Raw genomic sequence first — 20,505 nt, forward strand, 5'->3', positions numbered from 1 at the left:
ATGGGTATGCTTTAAAATCCTACTTCAATGCATGCTGTAAGCGGTCTAATAGAATCAGCAATTGTATTGCAATTCACTTCATTATTGTCCATATGAGTCACTATTTACAGCAAAAATAGCTCCATAGATTCAGCTTCTGTATATGTTAAGTTATGAGTTTTTGGTAGGCTACTATGGCCTGTTTTCACACTAGCATTTTATGATGCAAGGAAATAATTTCATGTTCCCAAATTCTACCACATACCATCTACCACATACCACATACCCTGCCTTACTTTGACAGTATTAGCCATAGGACTAACACATGGCCAGTATGAAGCAGAAGATGGTGAAAAGGAAAGGGCTTTATTTGAAAAACTTGCCTTCTGCTCATTAAAATTAATCTAGGCCTTATTGAATACTTACTAACTGTGGTGTTGGAGAAGACTCTTGAGAGTCCCTTGGACTACAAAGAGATCCAACCAGTCGATCCCTAAAGGAAATCAGTCCTGAATATTCATTGGAAGGACTGATGCTGAAGCTGAAACTCCAATCTTTTGGCCACTTGATGCAGAGAACTGACTCATTTGAAAAGACCTTGATGCTTGGAAAATTGAAGGCGGGAGGAGAAGGGGACAACAGAGGATGAGATGAGATGATTGGATGGCATCACTGACTCAATGGGACATAAGTAAACTCCGGGAGTTGGTGAGGGACAGGGAGGCCTGGCATGCTGCAGTCCATGGGATTGCAAAGAGTCGGATACAACTGAATGACTGAACTGAACTGATAGGTCAAGAATGTTTCTGTGAAACAGGTAAGATTCTTATAATGTAGAAACCTAAGTACTCCTTCTCAATGGCGTTTACTTGTATTATTCATTATTCTTAGTTGCTTAGTCATGTCCAACCCTTTGCATCCCCATGGACCGGGGATCTTCCTAACTCAGGAATCGAACCTCAATCTCCTGCATTGCAGGCGGATTCTTTACTGTCTGAGCCACTAGGGAAGATTCCTCGAATACTTTGGTCTTTCTCTATTTTTGTTTAATTGAGGTAGATTAACTATTAAGGTCAGTAAATGAGAGGCAAAAAAGCCACAAAGGGGGCTCTTCAGCTTCTCTGACGTGATCTAGCCTGGGATTCAATGGTGCAGGTTGGAAAAACATCACCTCCATGGGTTCAAACTATTTCCATATCAATCCCCTGAAATCTGCGGTATTATGACAGAGTGAATACAGTACAGTCAATCAACAATATAGTCTGGGATCAAACAAATTTGTATAACTAACACATCCTATTGATTTTTTCTTTTTAACACTAGCCTAGTAGCATCCATCCCTTACATTATATGTAGTAGAATATGATGCTAAAACAGTATCAGCTAAGTCACAATAAAATAAAAGCCAGACTCCATACAACACATCATCTCTCCAGCATATAATCAATCATACTAGACAAAGAAGCAAGAAAATGTGATCCATGATGAAGAAAACATTTTTGAAATGACCACTAAATTGATTTAAGAGCAAACTGGACAGTGTAAAAAAGAAAGGGTCTGTAAACATGAAAACAGAACAACAGAAATTATTTAATCTGAAAAACAAGAGATGAAATTATTTTCCAGGATCTGTGAGACAACAACAAGCAATCTAGTACACATAATTGAATACCAGGAGGAGCAGAAAAGGACGGAGCAGAAAACACATCGATGAAAATACTCCAAATCTATTGGAAAAAAAGTCAAACTTCAGTTCCAAAAAGAGCAATGAACCTAAAGCAGGATAAATACAAAGAAAATCATGTGGAAGTTAGAATGATGCCCACCACCACCACCAAAAAAAAAAAAAAAAGATGCCTGCATTCTAATGCCCAGAAACTATGAAAACTTACGAGGCAAAAGGGTCCTTTCTGGTATGATTAAACTAAGGATGTTGAGATAGGAGATTATTTTGGATTACCTGAGAGAGGGGCCCCCAGTGTCTTCACAAGGGTCCTTGCAAGCAAGGGAGGGAGGCACAAGAGTCAGAGGACAGAGGTCAGAGTGAGGCAGGACCATAAGAAAGGGGATTCAGACCACCTCACCAAGTGGAAAAAGACAAGGAACTGGGTCCTTTCCAGAGTCTCTGGAAGAAACACCGCCCAACCACTCACTCTAGACTTCTGATCTCCCAAACTCTACGAATAAACATGTGTGATCTTAAGCCACTATCTGTGGTAATTTGTTTACAGCAGTGACAGAAAAGCAAAACGAACAGAGAGGCTTAAAAACAGAAGAAAAATGTAAAAATCAGAGAAAAAAGATACATTACACACAAGAGAACAGTGATACAGATGGCAACTGGCTGTTCATCCCTAAAACATGGAGGTCAGAAGAAAGTGAATCAATATATTGAGAGTGCTAAAGCAACCTCCTTGGTGCTACAGCGGATAGGAATCCACCGTCAATGCAGGGCACATGGGTTCGATCCCTGGTCTTGGAAGATCCCACGTGCTGCGGAGCAACTGAGCCTGTGTGCCTAGAGCCTGTGCTCCACGACAGCAGAAGCCGCTGCAACGAGAAGTCTGCACAGCTCAGCTAGATAGGCCTCACAGCAGTGAAGACCCAGCATAGCCAAAAATAAGCAAAGTATTCAAAAGAAAAACTCAAGTGCTGGAACAAGCCAGAAAAGAAACTAGTCAATCCAGTATTCTATATTCATAAAAATATGTTTCCAAATAAATGAGGATAAAATAAAGACACTTCAGAAAAATTAAATATGAAATTACTTACTGCCAAGAGAACTGTCCTATAAGAAAAGCTAAAGGAAATCTTTCAAACTCAAGCAGAATGATACCAGATGAAATTTGATCAAGAGAAGTGACGAAAGCTGGAAATGGTGAATATGTGGGTACACATAACAGACCATGAACTGTTCTTTCATTTCTAAATGTATTCAAAATAATAATAAAAGCAAAAATATTAATACTGAAATGTGGGGTTTATATATATGTCAAAGGGTAGTACATAAAAAAAAACTAGTACAAAGTAACGGAGACAAAAATGGAATTATAAGAGAAAAAGGTCTGAAACATACTACTTGTATCAAGAATAAAGGAGACGATTTTACAGACAATAAAAGAATAAAAGAACACTGTGAACAACTTCATGCCAACAGACTTAATTTCTATGGAGTGGGCAAATTCCTTGAAAAATTCAACTGACTGAAGAAGAAATAGAAAATGTGAGTAATTCTATATCTACTCTTGCCTCAGAGAAATCTCAAGCTCTGAGAATTAAATTCTATGAAATGCTTAAGGAAAAAAATAATACCAATCTTATACATATCTTTCAAGACATTTCCTTTCTCAATTTATGGGGGCCAACATAACCTTGATACCAAGACCCATAAAGGATATTACAAGAAAATAAATTTATAGACTAGTATCTTTCACACACATAGTCACAAAAATGCTTAACAAAATACTAGTAAACTAAATCCAGCATATTAAAAAATGATAATACACCAAGTGAGGCTTATCTTGAAAATGCATGATTTGTAATTCTTTTAAAAAAATCAGTGGAATCTGTGATATAAAGAAAACAAAGGAGAAAATTAGGTCACTCCCATACATACCAAAAAAAAAGAGCATTTGATAAAATACATCACTCATTTGTGATTTAAAAAAAACTCTCAGAAAACTGTTCATAGAATCATAATTTCTTAATTACATAAAGGTCTTTTCATATCTAATGAAACATTGAATGCTCCCTCCTACAATCAGGAATAAGGCAAGCATGTTCATTTTTACCACTGTTACTCAACATATTGCCAGCTCATTCACTAAGGCAAGAAAAAGAAAAGGTGTGGGGCTTCCCTGGTGGCTCAGATGGTAAAGAATCTGCCCAAGTCGGGGAGACCTGGGTTTGATGCCTAAGTCAGGAAGATCCCCAGGAGAAGGAAATGGTAACCTACTCCAGTATTCTTGCCTGGAAAATCCCATGAACTGAGGATCCTGGTGGACCTCTGTCCATGGTGTCGCAAAGAGTCAGACACGACTGAGTGACTAACACACCAAGGAAATAATAAAACTTGTCCGTATTTACAAACCACTCAATTAGGTATACAGAAAAACCCAAATATATCAAAAACTACTAGAACTAGTGAGTGAATTTAGCAAAGTTGCAAGACAAATATCTACACATATGTACACATACATATCAGTTATTTCTATGCATTAGCAATAATAATTACATGTGAAATTTAAAACAATACTACTTAAATAGTATAAAATACTTGGGAATGAATTTAACAAAAGGTATGCAAAGACCTGAAAACTGCACTGAAACTACAAAAGACTGCTAAGAGAAATTAAAGAACACCTAAATAAATGGAGAAATATATCATGTTTACAGATTGGAACACTCAATAAAGTTAATATGCCAATTCTTCCTAAATTTATCTATAGACTCAAAGCAATCCCAATTAAAATCAAAACTTTTTTTTTTGTAGATAGTAACTGATTCTAAAATCTGTATACAATCAAAAGATGTATAATCACCAAAACACTCTTAGAAAAAGAGTGAAAAGATTCATATTACCAGGTTGAAGACTTAAAAAGAAATCTATAGCAATCAAAACAGTATGGAAGTGGCATAGGATCAACAAATCAATGAAACAAAATAGATTTTAGAAAAACACCCACATACAATCAAGAGCCAAAGGCTGCAAGGCAATTCTATAGAAAAGGAAAGTCTATTTCACAAATAGTGCTGGAAAAAAAACTGGACAAGTATATATTTTAAAGACAGAATTTTGGAATCCGTGGGTGGGAGAAGGCGAGGGTGGGATGCTTCAAGGGAACAGCATCGAAACATGTATATTATCTAGGGTGAAACAGATCACCAGCCCAGGCTGGATGCATGAGACAAGTGCTCGGGCCTGGTGCACTGGGAAGACCCAGGGGAATCGGGTGGAGAGGGAGGTGGGAGGGGGGATCGGGATGGGGAATATATGTAAATCCATGGCTGATTCATGTCAAAGTATGACAAAAACCATTACAATATTGTAAAGCAATTAGCCTCCAACTAATGAAAATAAATGAAAAAAAAAAAAGACAGGAATAAGTTTTTTTATTTCATCTCTCATGTTATTAAGAAACTTGCAAAGTTTTGGATAATTGTGTTTTTAAAAATGAATCTTGGAGCTACTTTACAGAACATACAAGAATTTGAGCTGAATCACATACTTATACATAAAAGCTAAAACTGTAAATATTCAAGAAGAAAACAAAGGAGAATATTTTCCCAACCGTACCTGGAATAGGCAAAAGATTTCTTAAGTACACAAAAAGCTCTAACATGAAATATGCCTACCTCATAAACCTGAAATTTGTAAGAATGTTTAAACTTCTTCCCATCAAAAGAAACATTAAAAAATATTTTTAAAAAAACAGAATATATTTGCACTAAACATATGCCAAAAGACTTGTATATAAATAGTACCTGTAATTCACAGATTCAATGCAATCCCTATCAAATTACCAATGATATTTTTTACAGAACTAGAACAAAAAATTTCACAATTCATATGGAAACACAAAAGACTCTGAATAGCCAAAGCAGTCTTGAGAAAGAACAATGGAGCTGGAGGAATCAACCTTCCTGATTTCAGATTATACTACAGAGTGACGGTCATCAAGACAGTATGGTACTGGCACAAAAACAGAAATATAGACCAATGGAACAAGATAGAAAGCCCAGAAATAAACCCATGTACCTATGGGTACCTTATATTTGACAAAGGAGGCAAGAATATAAAATGGGGCAAAGACAGCCTCTTCAATAAATGGTGCTGGGAAAACTGGACAGGTACATGTAAAAGAATGATATTAGGACACTTCATAACACCATACACAAAGATAAACTCAAAAATAAATGCAAAATTTTCCTCAAAACTTCTTAGAGGAAAACATAGGCAGAACACTTGATGACATAAATCAAAGCAAGATCCTCTATGACCCACCTCCTAGAGTAATGGAAATAAAAACAAAAGTAAACAGGTGGGACCTGATTAAACTTAAAAGCTTTTGCACAGCAAAGAAAACTATAAGCAAGGTGGAAAGACAAAACACAGAATGGGAGACAGTAAGAGCAAATGAAACAACAGACAAAGGATTAATTTCCAAAATACATAAGCAGCTCATACAACTCAATACCAGAAAAGCAAACAACTCAATCAACAAATGGGAAAAAGACCTAAACAGACATTTCTCCAAAGAAGACATACAGATGGCTAACAAATACATGAAGAGATGCTCAACATTGCTCATTATAGAGAAATGCAAATCAAAACTACAATGAGATATCACCTCACACTGGTCAGAATGGCCATCATCAAAAAGACTACAAACAATAAATGCTGGCGAGTGTGTGGAGAAAGGGGAAGGCTCTTGCACTGTTGGTAGGAATGCAAATTGATACAGCCACTATGGAGATTCCTTAAAAAACTAAGAACAAAACTACCACATGACCCAGCAATCTCACTCCTAGGCATACACCCTGAAGAAACCAAAATTGAAAAAGACACACGTATCCTATTGTTCACTATTTACAGTGCAGCACTATTTACAACAGTTAGAATGTGGAAGCAACCTAGATGTCCATTGACAGATGAATGGATAAAAAAGTTGTGGTACACATACACAACGGAATATTACTCAGCCATAAAAAAGAACACCTTTGAGTCAGTTCTAATGGGGTGGATGAACCTAGAACCTATTATACAGAGTGAAGTAAGTCAGAAAGAGAAAGATAAATATCATACTCTAACACACACACATGGAATCTAGAAAAATGGTACTGAAGAATTTACTTACAGGGTGGCAGTGGAGAAACATACATAGAGAATAGACTTATGGACATGTGGAGAGGGGTGGAGAGGGTGAGATAAATGGGAAGAGTAACATAGAAACTTATATTACCATATGTAAAATAGATAGCTAACAGGAATTTGCTGTATGGCTCAGGAAACTCAAACAGGGGCTCTGTATCAACCTAGAGGGGCGCGATGGGGAGGGAGATGGGAGGAAGGTTCAAAAGGGAGGGGATAAATGTATACCTATGGCTGATTCATGTTGAGGTTTGACAGAAAACAGCAAAATCCTGTAAGGCAATTATCATTCAATAAAAAATAAATTAAAAAAATAGTACCTGTAATTCAATAATAAAAGATAAACATGCCCATGAAAACATGCAAAAAACAGACTTTTTCAAAAGACTATATCAAAAAGATATAACAGGTAACAATAAAGATAACTTGTTTTACTCTCATTTTTTGTTGGACATAATTGACTATATAAAAGATACACAATTTCTTTCTTTCTGGGATGTAATTTTATCCTCTCATTCTGCTTCATCAAGTGTAATATTATAATAGCTTTTTGTCTCTATCCATGAACACATTTCAGCACCTGTTGGGTATTAAATTCCTATCACTTCTCATCAGGTATTCTTATACATTGCTGTTAGGCAAGTAAACAGTACAAAATTTCTAGAAAGCAGTAAATATAATTTGTATTAAGAGGCTTTAAATGTTTATTCCATTGGATCAGTAATTTCTCTCCTGGGAATATGGCATAGGAAAATAATTTAAAATGTAAAATGAGATTTATGAACATCATGTTAACTATAGGAGTTTTTAAAACCACCAAACATCCAGAAACCTAAAAGTTCCATAAAGGAAACTTTTCATGATGAAATAATTATTACATAAATTGAGAAATATTTACAGAATGAAAGAGTAGGGTTTTACTTCTGATTCCCCATATATTTAAAAACACGGAAATAAAGAAATTGAAAGGAAGTACTTCAAAATATAAGTACAGTTAATCATGGATAATGTAATTATGACAAATATTTTTACTTTTAATTCTTATAGTTACAAGTGTTACCAAAATAAATGTTAATATTACCTTTTTTTCTTTAAAAAAAAATCTGGTATGTGTATAACTTCAACCTTAGGAATTTCTCTTTGGAACCTTTCTTACTGAATAACCTTTTGCCTTTCTAACTCATAAATACAAAAGAGCCTACATATTTTAATTTTGATTAACAAAAAGAAAGCTATCTATGCTTTCTTTAACGTTTAGGAGACTGAAATCTTTGGATTGCATACCATGTAGCAAATTAGGCTCCCAATACCTCAATCTGAATAATGCTTGGAACTATCCTGAAAAGTTTTAGATTACTTAGAAATAGGCTCAACATGAAAATAACTTCACAGCTATAATGGCAGAAAATTGTGACAGAAATAAATACATCTTACAATGTCTGATTACGGTCTGTTCAGTTCAGTTCAATTGCTCAGTTGTGTCCAACTCTTTGTGACCCCATGGACTGCAGCACACCAGGCTTCCCCATCCATCACAAATTCCCAGAGATTACTCAAACTCATGTCCATTGAGTTGGTGATGCCATCCAACCATCTCATCCTCTGTCGTCCCCTTTTCCTCTCACCTTTAATCTTTCCCAGCATCAGGGTCTTTTTAAATGAGTTAGTTCTTTGCATCAGGTGGCCAAAGTATTGGAGTTTCAGCTTCAGCATCAGTCCTTCCAATGAACACCCAGGACTGATCTCCTTTAGGATGGACTGGTTGAATCTCCTTGCTGTCCAAGGGACTCTCAAGAGTCTTCTCCAACACCACAGTTCAAAAGCATCAATTCTTCGGCGTTCATCTTTCTTTATAGCCCAACTCTCACATCCATACATGACTACTGGAAGAACCATAGCTTTGACTAGACGGACCTTTGTTGGCAAAGTAATGTCTCTGCTTTTTAATATGCTGTCTAGGTTGGTCATAGCTTTTCTTCCACGGAGCAAGCATCTTTTAATTTCATGGCTGCTGTCACCATCTGCAGTGATTTTGGAGCCCCCCAAAATAAAGTCTGTCACTGTTTCCATTGTTTCCCCATCTATTTGCCATGAAGATTTGGGACAGGATGCCATGATCTTAATTTTCTGAATGTTGAGCTTTAAGTCAACTTTTTCACTCTCCTCTTTCACTTTCATCAAGAGGCTCTTTAGTTCTTCTTCAACTTCTGCCATAAGGGTAGTGTCATCTGCATATCTTAGGTTATTGATATTTCTCCTGGCAATCTTGATTCCAGCTTGAGCTTCATTCACCCCAGCATTTCGCATGATGTACTCTGCATATAAGTTAAATAAGCAGGGTGACAACATACAGCCTTGACATACTCCTTTCCTGATTTGTAACCAATCTGTTGTTCCATGTCCATTTCTAACTGTTGCTTCTTGACCTGCATACAGATTTCTCAGGAGGCAGGTCAGGTGGTCTGGCATTCCCATCTGTTGAAGAATTTTCCACAGCTTGTTGCGATCCACACAGTCAAAGCCTTTTTGGGATAGTCAATAAAGCAGAAGTAGATGTTTTTCTGGAACTCTCTTGGTTTTTCAATGATCCAGCGGATATTGGCAATTTGATCTCTGGTTCCTCTGCCTTCTCTAAATCCAGCTTGAACATCTGGAAGTTCACAGTTCACGTATTGCTGAAGCCTGGCTTGGAGAATTTTGAGCATTGCTTTACTAGCATGTGAGATGAGTGCAATGTGTGGTAGTCTGAGCATTCTTTGGCATTGCCTTTCTTTGGGATTGGAATGAAAACTGACTTTTTCCAGTTCTGTGGCCACTGCTGAGTTTTTTCTAATTTGCTGGCATATTGAGTGCAGCACTTTCACAGCATCATCTTTTATGATTTGAAATAGCTCAACTGGAATTCGATCACCTCCACTAGCTTTGTTTCTAATGATGCTTCCTAAGGCCCACTTGACTTCACATTCCAGGATGTCTGGCTCCAGGTGAGTGATCACACCATCATGATTATCTGGGTCATGAATATCTTTTTGTAGAGTTCCTCTGTGTATTCTTGCCACCTCTTAATATCTTCTGCTTTTGTTAGGTCCACACCATTTCTGTCATTTATTGGGCCGATCTTTGCATGAAATGTTCCCTTGGTATCTTTAATTTTCTTGAAGAGATCTCTAGTCCTTCCCATTCTATTGTTTTTCTCTATTTCTTTGCATTGATCACTGAGGAAAGCTTTCTTAACTATCCTTGCTATTCTTTGGAACTCTGCATTCAAATGGGAATATCTTTACTTTTCTCCTTTGCCTTTCGCTTCTCTTCTTTTCACAGCTATTTGTAAGGCCTCTTCAGACAGCCACTTTGCTTTTTGCATTTCTTTTTCTTGGGGATGGTCTTGATCCCTGCCTCATGTACAATGTCACAAACCTCTGTCCATAATTCTTCAGGCACTCTGTCTATCAGATCTAATTCCTTGAATCTATTTCTCACTTCTACTGTATAATCGTAATGGATTGGATTTAGGTCATACTTGAATGGCCTAGTGGTTTTCCCTACTTTCTTCAATTTAAGTCTGAATTTGGCAATAAGCAATTCATGATCTGAGCCACAGTCAGTTTCCAGTCTTGTTTTTGCTGATTGTATAGAGCTTCTCCATCTAGAAATAAATACATCTTACAATGTCTGATTATGGTTTGAATGAAATCCAAAAAGGCAATTGGGTTACCAAGCACCCAATGAAGAGTCATCTTAATTAATAGGAATGAAATTCAACCAGTAAAATGAACTGAATACTTCTGTCTTGAAATGTTCAATTATAAGATAAAGAGTTTAAAAAAAATCTTTTCTCCCATTCTAGTAATTCTATTTCAAATCTCTGTTAAAGTATCACTCTGAATATTTTATATATACAAAAATAGATACATTTTTACCCAAATAATTACACTGTTCTCTTTATATAATCATCTTACACAGATGTGTGTTTTCAAATAATCTACCTTTTCAGAAATGTAATCAATATAATAGTTTCAAGGTATGTGAAATTTAAGGACTGAAAATAAAGCACTTTCATTATTGAGTGAAAAAAATACACGGTGTCTGCCCTATGGATAAGTAAGTAAGTGTTAGTCGCTCAGTTGTGTCCGACTCTGTGATCCCATGGACTGTAGCCCTCCAGGCCTCTCTGTCCATGAGGTTCTCTGGGCAAGAACACTGGAGTGCCAGTCCCTTCCTCAACGGATCTTCCCAACCCAGTGATCGAACCCAAGTCTCCTGCATTGCAGTCAGATTCTTTACCATCTGAGCCACCAGGGAAGCCCATGTTATATGGATAGTAACAACAACAACAACAATTTGATACTCATATATGTCAATAGTAAGATGTACATGAGTGCTGAGTTGTTGTTTTTGTTGCTCAGTTGCTAAGTTGTATCTGACTTTTGCGACCCTGTGGACTACTGCACGCCAGGCTTCCCTGTCCTTCACCATCTCCTGGAGTTTGCTCAAACTCGTGTTTTTGAGTCGGTGATGCCACCTAACCATCTCATCTTCTGCTACCCACTTCTCCTCCTACTCTCAGTATTTCTCAGCATCAGGGTCTTTTCCAATGAGCAGACTCTTCACATCAGGTGGCCAAAGTATTGGAGCTCAAGTAACATTATTTAAATTACATGGGATGTTCAAAACTGTGCAGCTTAATCTACATTTAATAACTTTACAATTTCATGTTCTCTACACCAACTCCTATCTATTACTTTTATCTTTTACCTACTCATGACAGGATGGGAGAGATAGATAGAAAGATAAATAAAGATAGAGATAGAATATAAAACACTCGCTCCCAACCTAGTGAGTTTTCCGGAGTTCCAAGCATACATTTCAAACTGCACATTTGTATATCTTCTTAGAGGTCTCACAGGGATTTCAATTTTAACTTACATGAAACAGAGTTCATTTTTGACACTTTTATCCTTCTTTTATATTTTCTCTCTCATATAATATTGTCACCTTTACTCAATGGCCTACACTGGCCACCCACCCCTTTCTCATCCTCAAGATAAGTCCCTATCCATTCATCAACCCCTTCTGCCTTCATCATCACTTTCTTTATTCAGGCTTTCAGATATTCTCATCTCTTTACCTGGACTTTGTTACCAACATCCTGATTTGTCCATCTGTCCCCAGAAGTGGAGATTCTTGTCACTTTCACACTGACATCCAGATAACTTTTCTGAGCAACTAATCCAATCCTGTCTCATGCCATCAGTTGCAAACTCCCCATAACAGTTAAAACAACAAATTAAAATATATATATAACTCTTTCTGCCCTTCATTCACCATCTACATCACCACTCTGAGTCACCACTGGTCCTTCTCCTGGTTTCCATGTTCTCTTAAGCTGATGCCTCTATGGGAGTGGCCCCTTGACAATCTCACCCATAAAGACTCCAATCTGTATACATGGTTCTCATTTCTATCCTCATTCCACATCCCTTTCCCCCAGAATTTATCACCTCAGTCTGTGATTGCTCGTTTCCTTCCTCACCTCCCTCCCAACACTGGACTCTGGGCACCCTGAGGACACTGTTTTTCTGTTGCTTCATTTTGTACCTGTTTTATCCAGCAAGTGTCACTTATGGATTCAATAATTATTTGTGGTTTCAACAGCTATTCAATAAACATTTATGAGTGACACTAAATGAATGAAAGCAGTGAGATATTTTAAATAAGTATTGCCTTGCATTTACAAAATCCCTGTTAATTAGAGACCAATCCATATTGCCCATATTTCCCAAATGCTGCCTGGCCTTTAATGACCCAACCTCAGAAGTTACATAGCATCAATTCCACCGTACTCTATTCGCCAAGTATTTGTAAGCCCACATAGAGTCAAGGGGAGGTTATACAGACTTAAACCCTCCATGGGAGAAATCCCCAAAATCTGATGCCACTTTAAACCCACAGTCACCAAAGGACACAAATGAACTAAATTACTTTGAAAATATATAAATAAAAGACTTACTTGTCCTCCTTCTCTGAAACAAACTGTATAGCTGGGTAATCAAAGAGTGTGCTCAATCATCTCCAACTCTTGCGACCCCATGAACTGGAGACTGCTAGACTCTTCTGTCCATGGAATTTTTCAGGCAAGAATACTGGAGCAGGTTGCCACTTCCTGCTCTAGGAGGTCTTCCCGACCCAAGGAGCGAACTCACATTTCTTGTGTCTCCTTTATTAGCAGGAGGATTCTTTACCACTCAGTCACCTGGGAAACCCCGAAAGTTGTGGCACATGGGCTTAGCTGCTCTGAGGTATGTGAGATCTTCCTAGATTAGGGATCAAATCTGTATCCCCTGCATTGACAGTCAGATTCTTAACCACTGAGCCACCAGGGAAGCCCCCAACCAAGCAGTAGGTGTAGGAAAACCTTCTCCTTATAGAAACACCCCAGTTAACAAATGAAGAAAAGAGTCAGAATATCACTGCTGTGCAATCCCTAATGATTCCTGGATCCTGACATTGATCATCAAATACTATTATCGAGAGAGAGAGAGAGAACCAGACATTACATACCCTCCTTTGGAAAAATAAAACATTACTTACAAAAGAGATGTGGAGAAATATGCGTCTGATGAATCTATATCCAACTATCAACTTAGCGAAAACAGGTAAAAGAGAAGAGCACATTATTGAGACCCTGTGGACATTATCAGTACAGTTCAGACTCAGGGAAACTTCACAGGACAAATAGCCCGGTCTCTTTAATAGATAAATGAAGAAAAAAAGAAAAGAGAGAGATGTGCGCTACAAAGACTTAAGAGTCATAACAACTAATCACCACAAATGTATTTTATTTGAATCCTGATGAAAATGAACGAGCAAGAGAAAACAAATGACATCTGCAAGACAATTAGAAATTGAGCACTGAGTAGATATTTAGTGATATTAAGATGCTATTGTTTTTGAGATGGCATGACTATATTCATAAAAGAAGTCTTATTTTTTAAAAATTCAGAAATATTTACAGGTAAAATTATATAATGTCTTATATTTACTTCAAAATAATGTAAGAGAAGAGACCATAGTTAGAGACAGAAATAAGACTGCACATAAATTGATAATAGGTTAAGTGTCACCTGCCAATGCAGGAGGCATAAGAGACACAGGTTCGATTCCTGGGTCGGGAAGAGCCCCTGGAGAAGGGCATGGCAACCCATTCCAGTATTCTTGCCTGGAGAAGCCCATGGGCAGAGGAGCCTGGAGGGCTACAGTCCATATGGTCGCAGAGTAGGACACGACTGAAGCGACTCTCCACGCATGCATGCATGAGGCTAGGTGATAGGGAATGAGAGTTCAATATGCTATCAGTTTCTCCAGTGAACATTTCCCATAACAAATATTTATTTTGAAAACACATTTTACTGATGCCCCAAAGTCACAACTCCTAGGTAAATTCTCTAATGCACTTCGTGATATCACCCCTGCCTGCCTCTCCAGGACCATCTGCATCACTTTCGCTTTTCATCTCTTTTTAAGCTACATAAAACTGATTGTAGTCTGCACAGAAGCCTGCAATCTCTAGACTACCAAGCATCTGTACTTTTCCCTTTTTCAAGAATGCCAAGTCCCATTCTTCTTCACCTGGCAAAATCCACTCATCCTGTCACATTTCTTATTGCCAATTACAAGTCTCAGGTTCTCTGCTGTGGATCAGTGATACAGGAGACTGATGGATACCAGCCACCTGCCATTCCCACCCGACAGACGCTCCACCCCTTCCCTGCCCTCTTCCCTGCCCTGTGAAACTGACCCAGTTAGACTGTTTAACAGCTGGAGAGCAAGAACTGTACTGATGTCTCCGGCTCTCTCCCTGCCAGGCTGGCACAGGATGACTGCTTTCACTTCAACACCTCCTACCAGGTGGTCCTTCCTAAGTCATTCTTTTCCTGGTACAGCTGATTGCTTCCTTGCCTTTGCATCTTCAGCTCAGGAATACCCCACCCTCCATTATCGCTTCTCATAAACCGAGTGCATTATTTGCAGAGTCCATCCATTAAATTCTTCACTAATTACCAGTTTCACTCTGCCTTCTCCTTCTTGTTCAGACTTTAACTATATAACTGTAAGCAGAAACAACCCAAACCAAAGAAAGACTTCGAAAAAGAACCTAACACAGATATAGACTGAAAAGTTATATAAGATGAAGAGGTAAAAAACATTTGAGATAGGCAGCATATGCAATGGTCCTGTGGTACAAAGAAGCAAAGGACGTCCAGTGCTATAGTTGACCTGAAAGGCAACAAGCTAAAAGCACAGAAGGCAGTGGTAAAGGATGGAGATTTGGAAAGAAACTCAATTTTGCAGTAAAGATTTAGTTTGTGATCTTGAGAGTAATGGGAAAGTGTGTCATATTCTCCCTGCCCTCGCAGGCCTAGGTAAGGGATCATCTTCTTTTAGCCATTCCTTGACAGCCTTCTACAGCTCAGTCAGAACTAGGAAACTCTCATGGCAAAAATTCAATACATGTTCACTGGATTAGTGAATAAATGAATGAGCAAAATAACACATGACCAGGTTTGCGACTTTCTCAGGCACCTCCAAACATTCTTCCTTGCACATACCCTACCTGGACTTATTCCTACTTGTTCTTGGCTGAATCTTTTTTTTTTTTTTTTTTTTCCAATTATTTTTATTAGTTGGAGGCTAATTGCTTCGCAACATTGCAGTGGGTTTTGTCATACACTGACATGAATCAGCCATGGAGTTACATGTATTCCCCATCCCGATCCCCCCTCCCATCCCCCCACCCCCAACCCGATTCCCCTGGGTCCTCCCAGTGCACCTGGCCCATGCACTTGTCTCAGGCATCCCACCTGGGCCGGTAATCTGTTTCACCATAGATAATATACATGCTGTTCTCTGGAAACATCCCACCCTTGCCTTCTCCCACAGAGTCCAAAAGTCTGTTCTGTACATCTGTGTCTCTTTTTCTGTTTTGCATATAGGGTTACTATTACCATCTTTCTAAGTTCCATATATATGTGTTAGTATGCTGTAATGATCTTTATCTTTCTGGCTTACTTCACTCTGTATAATGGGCTCCAGTTTCATCCATTTCATTAGAACCAATTCAAATGAATTCTTTTTAATGGCTGAGTAATATTCCATGGTGTATATGTACCACAGCTTCCTTATCCATTCGTCTGCTGATGGGCATCTAGGTTGCTTCCATGTCCTGCCTATTATAAACAGTGCTGTGATGACATTGGGGTGCACATGTCTCTTTCAGATCTGGTTTCCTCAGTGTGTATGCCCAGAAGTGGTATTGCTGGGTCATATGGCAGTTCCATTTCCAGTTTTTTAAGAAATCTCCACACTGTTTTCCATAGTGGCTGTACTAGTTTGTATTCCCACCAGCAGTGTAATAGGGTTCCCTTTTCTCCACACCGTCTCCAGCATTTATTGCTTGTAGACTTTTGGATAGCAGCCGTCCTGACTGGCGTGTAATGGTACCTCATTGTGGTTTTGATTTGCATTTCTCTGATAATGAGTGATGTTGAGCATCTTTTCATGTGTTTGTTTTTGGCTGAGTCTTTATCTATAATTAACATAAATACTTTTGGAGAGAAAGAGTTATATATGAGCTATGTACGACCTTGAAAATTAGATCATTCCCAGACCAATCTTTTATACTTAATGACCATTTCACTCTAGATACATCAAATATAATGAGCAACATCACCATCTCAGGAGATGGACATTCTTTTCATAATCACAAGAGTTTATTCTGTTAAATCTCACCAATTCAATGTGATGGAGGAAAAGTCCATGAGATGGATGAAATCCATGAGATGAATGAAAGAGAGAGTTGTTTTAGGTTGTTTAGAACAAGAAATACAATCTTCTAGCCTTGAGATATAACAGCATGAACTAAGTGCTAGCCAAGTACAAGAAGAAGCTTTATTTTCATTTGCTTTATAAACTGATAGCATGGCTGATCTATATCTGATAAAATGATAAGCAAAACTTTTCATTAGTTTCTTTATCATTCATTAATAAGTTAAAACACTAGGCTAAAACCTGCTTGTGATTGACCTTATACTATACACTTACTTGTCTAATGCCAGGAACCAAAATTAAAATGCAAGGTGATCTCAGTACTGGCAAGTCAATATTCATTAATGTCATAAGAAGTCTTTCTACATTCAGATATTCTGTGATAATAGAGATGCCTATCTTATGCTTAAGAGGGCAAAATGGAGATGAATGCAAATGACCGTGTTCTTTTTTATCTAAACTTGAGTCCTCCGTGAACCAGCAAAGTATCAAATAGCAAGGTTTCTACATCAATGCAGGGATATGTTTGTGGCATAATGCTATGTAATTAGCATAAAAACTTTGGATTTCATTCTGATAGAAAATATCAGGAAAAGTAACAAATAATATTCATTTACCTTTGAAGTTCAAGCAAATATGCATCAACTTTTTTTAGTGACACAAAGAATGACTTTGTTTTTGGCTTCCCCTAGCAACTCTACATTGCATACAGCTCATAAGTTGATAAGCCAGGAGACAACATTATACCAAAATCTTGTAAAAGGAATAAACTCTCACTGTGACTAAAACTCATTTTGCTTCAATAAAACAGATGTATTGCTCACCAAAGATGCCATGGTGAATCCAATGACTTCAATATAACCATCATCATGACGCTGAGGTTCAAAGTCATGGTGATCTCCTGGGTTCCCCCAGGGCATTGTGCCAGCACAATATCTGCAAGAGAAGAGTAAAATCAGAATTAGAGTTTGTGCCAGTCCTCTCGTGATCATCATCAGGTACTAATTTATAGTTCGATTTGATGTTGATTTCATAAAAGAACAGCTTTCTACTCTTGGTTCATGTCTCCCAATAGAAAATGGGCTTATCCCCTTACTCCTCCAAGTATCAATTTATGAAAATGGGTCAAAATTCGACAACAAAAGCATCCCATGATGTCCAATTTTCTATTAATTCATTATTTATCAACTTTTTGCTTTTAAATTTGTATTTGAGTATAGTTGATTTACAATGTTGTGTTACTTTCTACTGTACAGAAAGAGAATCAGCGATAGTATACATCCATCCCCTCTTTTTTTCCCTTGGACTTCAAAGAGATCAAATCAGTCAATCCTAAAGAAAATCAATCCTAAATACTCATCAAAAGGACTGACACTGAAGCGCCAATACTTTGACCACCTGATGGGAAAAGTCAACTCATTAGAAAAGACCCTGATGCTGGGAAAGATTGAAGGCAGGAGGAGAAGGGGTGACAGAGGATGGGATGGCTGGATGGCATCACTGACTCGATGGACTTGAGTTTGAGCAAGCTCTGGGAGACGGTGAAGGACAGGGAAGCCTGGCGTGCTGCGGTCCATGGGGTCACAAACAGTCAGACACGACTGAGTGATGAACAGCAGCAGCAATCCCCTCTTTTTATGCTTTCTTCCCATTAAGGTCACCACAGAGCTTCCAGTAGAGCCCCCTGTGGTATACAGGAGGTTCTCATTAGTTATCTGTTTTATACATAGTGTCAGTAGAGTGTGTGTGTGTGTGTGTGTGTGTGTGTGTGTGTGTGTGTGTGTGTGTGCGTGCATGTGTGTGTGCGTCTTACTCAATAATTCACATAGGCCTACTTTTCATGAATTCCATGAGTTATCAATAGGTGGTTCCAGAATTTGGTCTTAGAGGAAGACATATACATGCCAGTAAGAGAGGAAAAGAGAATCGAGATGGGTAAGAATCAGTAGTAAATACATAATTAAGACAATGAGTACCCCAGAATGGGGGAGCAGTAACTGAAGACAGAGGGGTGAAAAAGGGATGAGACAAAGATGTGAGATCAGAAAGGGAAGGGGAAGTCAGGGAAACTGAAAAGTAGAATAAACAAAGTCCAGAGGGTAGATGGGAAGGAGCAAGAAGAAGAATGAGGAGAAGAAAAGAAAATTAAAGCAAGCTAACAAACAATGTTTCCTGAGAGTCTAGGCCCCCTACTTCAACGACTAAGATGAAAATACTTCTGGAATAGGTTGTAAGGGGCTAAACCGAGCACAGCCAAAAGTCATCAGGAGACTACGCTTCCCCAGACATAGATTTACATACACTTCTCATTTCAACCAAATTCAGTCTAAATAGAACTTACTTGTGGATTTTTGTGTCTGAGTTGTCTGGTTTGCAAACAAGAGTCAGAGATCCATCCCTTTCAAAATCTTGGCTTTGGAGCCTAGAATCTAAATTTAAGCCCACTGAGAAATGTGCTTATTTTGAGACTAGTTAATCTTAAATACCCCTTTCTCTTGAGGTATATAATAGCACCAAAGAAAGTTGATATTCTGGCTAGAAAATGCTGCTCTAATTGATCCTATTTTTTCAAAGCAATCATCTGGCAACGATTTTGAATGAATTCCATGCTGAAATCAGGCTGGAAGGTTTCCTAATAGCTTTTGGGAAACTAAGAACACGTATTTATTCAAGTCCATCATTCCTGGGGAGGGTGACAGGGTGGGAGGGGTCAGTAATTGAGAATTACATTAAAATGTCTCAGCCCAGAGGACTGCCTGGATTTCTTAAGGATGGGTAAGTATACACCATGCATGCTATACCACATACATGAAAAAATATCACAGAGAACATTAAACAAAGCAAGCAGGAGAAAAAAATTATCAGGCCTGGAGACTCTTAATAAGTCATTAAAGTAACTATTTTTCATCGCTTGTACCTGGAAATTTTCCATCATGAAAGCAGAGAACCTTAGGTCAAACAGAGTTCACATCAAACCATGGAAAACAATAAGAACAGGGCTTACCTGGGTATATTTAAAAATACTATACACTGGAACTTCAGTTCCTGGATCTTTGGGGTAAGATCAGTCCCATCACACTGCAACAATCAAAGCAGAAAAAACAAGGGTTTTGAAGCGGGTGCAAGTCTACAAGACAACTTAGCTGACAAGGGCAGGTACCAAAGTCTAACCCTTGTCCTTGTCTCTGCTGATGTGGATGGCCATTACTACGACTGAAAATTTATTCTAACTTCCCCAGCTCCAGAGTTCAGGGCTTGGTTTTGCTTTGACTTCATGTAAAAACAAAGCTGCCATTTAATCAAAATGTTTTTCTCTGGTCTCAGAATCCAAGGAACTCTCATTATTCTTAACCTTGGACTGTGATTAGATACTTTGGCTTGCAGTATCAACACTAAAAGATTTAGGTAGGTAGGTAGGTTTAGTCGCTAAGTTGTGTCTGAATCTTGCAACCCCACGGACTGTAGCTCACTAGGCTCCTCTGTCCATGGGATTTCCCAGGCAAGAATACTGAAATGGGTTTCCATTTTCTTTTCCAGGAGATCTTCCTGACTCAGGGATCGAACTCGGGTCTCCTGCATTGCAGGCAGACTCTTTACCAACTGAACCACCAGGGATTGCAAGATATTGAATATAGTTCCCTGTGTAAATCCTTAAAAGATTTATGAACACTTAAAAGAATAAAAGGACAAAGCCTCAAGATGAGGCAGTAGTAATCTCTACCACCATCATCTGATTCAAAAATAGTCATGCATATGACCATTTATTTTCCTTACTTTTTGAGATAATTTGTCTTTTGAAAATGTTCAGTGTAATATTTTGAAAGCAGTTT

At 38.2% G+C, this 20,505-nt stretch overlaps 1 protein-coding gene across 2 annotated transcripts in view; it reads right to left on the reverse strand.

Moving 5' to 3' along the window:
* DGKI (diacylglycerol kinase iota) overlaps positions 1-20,505 on the reverse strand; it is a 491,181-nt gene that overhangs the window by 176,452 nt on the left and 294,224 nt on the right. For both annotated transcript variants that reach the window (XM_065938788.1, XM_065938787.1), the window contains exons 18-19: positions 19,680-19,753; positions 17,500-17,611 (exon numbers count right to left, since the gene is read on the reverse strand). In XM_065938788.1, the coding sequence (XP_065794860.1) occupies positions 17,500-17,611; positions 19,680-19,753 (186 nt within the window). The remainder of the gene's footprint in view (positions 1-17,499; positions 17,612-19,679; positions 19,754-20,505) is intronic.

This window comes from Muntiacus reevesi, chromosome 6 (assembly GCF_963930625.1).
Source record: "Muntiacus reevesi chromosome 6, mMunRee1.1, whole genome shotgun sequence".
Lineage (NCBI taxonomy): Eukaryota > Metazoa > Chordata > Mammalia > Artiodactyla > Cervidae > Muntiacus > Muntiacus reevesi.